Source organism: Hypanus sabinus, unplaced genomic scaffold (assembly GCF_030144855.1).
Source record: "Hypanus sabinus isolate sHypSab1 unplaced genomic scaffold, sHypSab1.hap1 scaffold_170, whole genome shotgun sequence".
In the NCBI taxonomy this organism is placed as follows: Eukaryota; Metazoa; Chordata; class Chondrichthyes; order Myliobatiformes; family Dasyatidae; genus Hypanus; species Hypanus sabinus.
Genome location: NW_026779784.1, coordinates 192,068 through 195,350, shown reverse-complemented (window position 1 = coordinate 195,350; position 3,283 = coordinate 192,068). Strand labels below are relative to the sequence as shown.

General features: G+C 40.6%; 1 protein-coding gene across 1 annotated transcript; it reads right to left on the bottom strand.

Moving 5' to 3' along the window:
- Window positions 1-817: 817 nt before the first annotated feature.
- Window positions 818-1,975, bottom strand: LOC132387288 (N-acetyllactosaminide beta-1,3-N-acetylglucosaminyltransferase 3-like). Its single transcript, XM_059959649.1, has one exon. The coding sequence runs from the start codon at window positions 1,973-1,975 to the stop codon at window positions 818-820; it is 1,158 nt and encodes a 385-aa protein (XP_059815632.1).
- Between the last annotated feature and the right edge of the window lie 1,308 nt (window positions 1,976-3,283).

Below are 3,283 nucleotides of genomic sequence, written 5' to 3'. Positions count from 1 at the left end.
TGTCCAGGTTGCCACTAGTCAAAGCAACCGGACTTAACTCTCAGTGATAACCGTGTCAATACCAGCAACATGACACTGGCAACCGAGTACATTGTCTTAGACATGACACCTGACAAATCTAATTCCACTCCCCTTCGCACTACATATGGGCTGCCGTCTATGTATGCATATTAATCTATTGTCCCCACATGTTCATTGATCTCTTTCCCTCTCTGCAATGTAAATACACCAGTTAAAGCCATCTCCTGCGTGTGTGCTTTTATTTGTTATGTAGTTTACACAGACACAATGCAGGCTGACATTTGAGTACAGAAGTGATGACCTTAAGTTTCTCTATTCCTCCAACCATGAGACAATTTTAGATCTAGATTCTTTGTTGTTCTCACAGTTCCAGTCCAAGAAATTCATTTGTCTCTTTCACATTTTGCAAGGGTCATGTAAGAAACGGCAAGAAAAAAACACAGATATAACTGTTGCTAAAAATTTTATTGGTGTGTTATTATACAAATGAATCAAGTTAACATGCTGTACCTATCTGCACGCAATGCAACAAGGACTGTTCGCTTGGAATAACATTATAATTGACTTAAATTGTGATGCTACTGTCTATATTGTAATGTCATTATGGGTGCTGTCAGAATTAGGCTGAGTGATGACACCTAATATCTTTACAAACATTTGTAGAATGTGGAAAGGCGCCAACCCTATGAATTAATGAATCCTCCAATATAATTTAGGAATTAACCTTCTTACATTGCATAAACAACTGATTAACAAACTGCATTCCATTCCAAAAGTTGCTACATTCTCTCATGACTCATGTGGTCCTTTCCGTGGATGCAGACGTCTGGGGAGCATGGACACACTTCAGATTAGCATCATGCACCGCATCCCACAACAATAGCATTTCAGAAGTCCGAATACGGTGCACTGGCAGCAACTCACGGTAATAGCAAGGATTGAAAGATTCATCTTGGGTAGAAGGAACACTAAATCCAGCTGTCCTAAATCCGCTATGGTGGTGTGGGGCTAGTCCAGCCTTGGCCAGACACATCCCAAAAAATACATCATCAATGGAGTACAGTTCAAGGTCTTGGGCTATGTGGAGAATGATGTGAGCTGTATACACAGACATGAGTATGCCCGCTCCACTAATGTATGGTGGGTAAAACTTGATGGTGGTCAATATTTCTGGTATATAATACTTACTCGACTTCTGGCGTTTGGGCCCAAACCCATAAATGAGACGGCCCATAAACAGGTGTTGCTGAACCTTCATGCCTAGCAAGTAGTCAACCATGTTATCGGTGTTGGCAAAGACATCATCATCTGCACTAAAGATGAATTTAGCACTAGGGCAAAATTCACTGACCCACTGCAGCAACTTGTATTGTTTGAGGGTGAGGTTGTAAAAGGTATCCAAGAAATCCCATTGTAGTATATCTCTGTGTTCTCTGTTTTCCATGGCTAACAGCTGATTCAATTTCCTATTTTCATTTTGGTCAGAAGAGACACCAGAAATAAAGACTCTCTTAATTAGGACCCCATTGAATTCGCGTTCTCTGCCCCAAGTCTTCCTTATCATTTCCCACCGATCCTGGTTGAAAGGGTGAGATTTGATCACCAGGAGCAGGAAGACATTCTGAGATCCTTCTCGACCACCACATTTGTCTGGAACATTTTGAATCATGTCAAATTCTCGACAGTGTTTATACATCAAGTAGTTTTTTATGTGCTCTTTCTCTTGATGAAATGAGGACAGGTGCAGCAATGTCGTGTTCGCGTGGCACTTTGGCTTGAGCACTGATTCAGTTGCATCACCAGTAACAACCTTGGTCAGATCATTGCGATGAACAGTTTCTGCAACAACATCAGTCTCTCGACATTGGTCATTATCCCAGAACATGAAGAACAATCCCAGAGTAATCAGAACACCCAGCACTACTTTCTCATGGAATCGCCGATGTCCTCTCATCTTTCACCTGAAGTACAGAAAAAAAATTGATTAATTCAAAGAAAACTTTACATTTCCATGATGCTTGAGAAGAATGGGAAGTTTAAGCTGTAATGAGGTTCACTAATGCTTTGTAATATTGACCCCAAAATGTTGCTGAGGTAAGGAATAGGCAGAGCCCTACACGCTGCTGAAAGTTTAATTAACCTGAAGCATTCCATCCCAGCAGAAAAACAAATCTACCTATAGGATATCATCTCTGTCATTAAACTGAAAGTCGCATAGTTTATTTCTGGGCCTTAAAGGTATATGATTCCAAAGGCTTCATTCCACCTCGCTTCACAGCTCTCATCACTCCTCTCGGGGCTTAAACTGAGCTGGGCCAGACATAGAGCAATATAGCACAATGCAGGGATTTTTGCTCATTATGTTGCACCGAGCTTTTAATCTGCTCCAAGATCAATTGATCCCTACTCTCTCAAATAGATGTCCATTATTCCTTCATCCATGTGTCTATCTAAAAGCCTCTTAAATCTCACTGATGCATCTACCCTTATCACTTCCCAGGCTGTGCATTCCATACAGCCACCATTTACTTTTTGTTAAAAAAAATACTACTTCTGACAAACCCCTATACTTTTCTCTAATCACCTTAACATCATGCCCCCTGATATTAGTCATTTCTGCCCTGGGGAAATGTTGTTGGCTCTCCATTCTATCTATGCCTCTTATCAGCGTTTTCACTTCTATCAAATCAACAGTCCCCAAACACCCCCCCCCCCCATCTTTGCTCTAAGAGGAAGGTCCCAGCTCGGTCACCATTCAGGTTGAGTTCACAGGTTACTGATACTATAGAAGATGATGTATTATTGACCATTGATTAGTAACTGAATATATGGCAGTGCAGGGAAGGTAACGTGTTAGTACAGCTACTGAAAGCATCTGATTTTCGTGGTATTTCAACCTGGTTTATGTATACCTACAATAGGAGAAACAAAGAGAAGTATACTCAAGGAACTTGGCTTTTTGCTTCTATCTTAACCAGAGAATTGTATTCTGTTACGTATCCCGTAACTGGATCACTTACCAGCAAAGATAGAGAGGTCCGTTGAAGTCTGATGGCATTATTTTAAAAAGTTTTTTATTGATAAAGGGGCACAAAAATAAGGTTAATACAAACATTCAGGTAATGTCCGTCATCAATACTAAATCTAAAAGCGCGGGTATAATAATAATCAGTAAGCTCTATCGTTGTCTAGGGGATAACGAATTGTCCAATGGAAATATACGGTTCACTGCATTTCGACAAGCTGCCGGCTTTTGATTGTC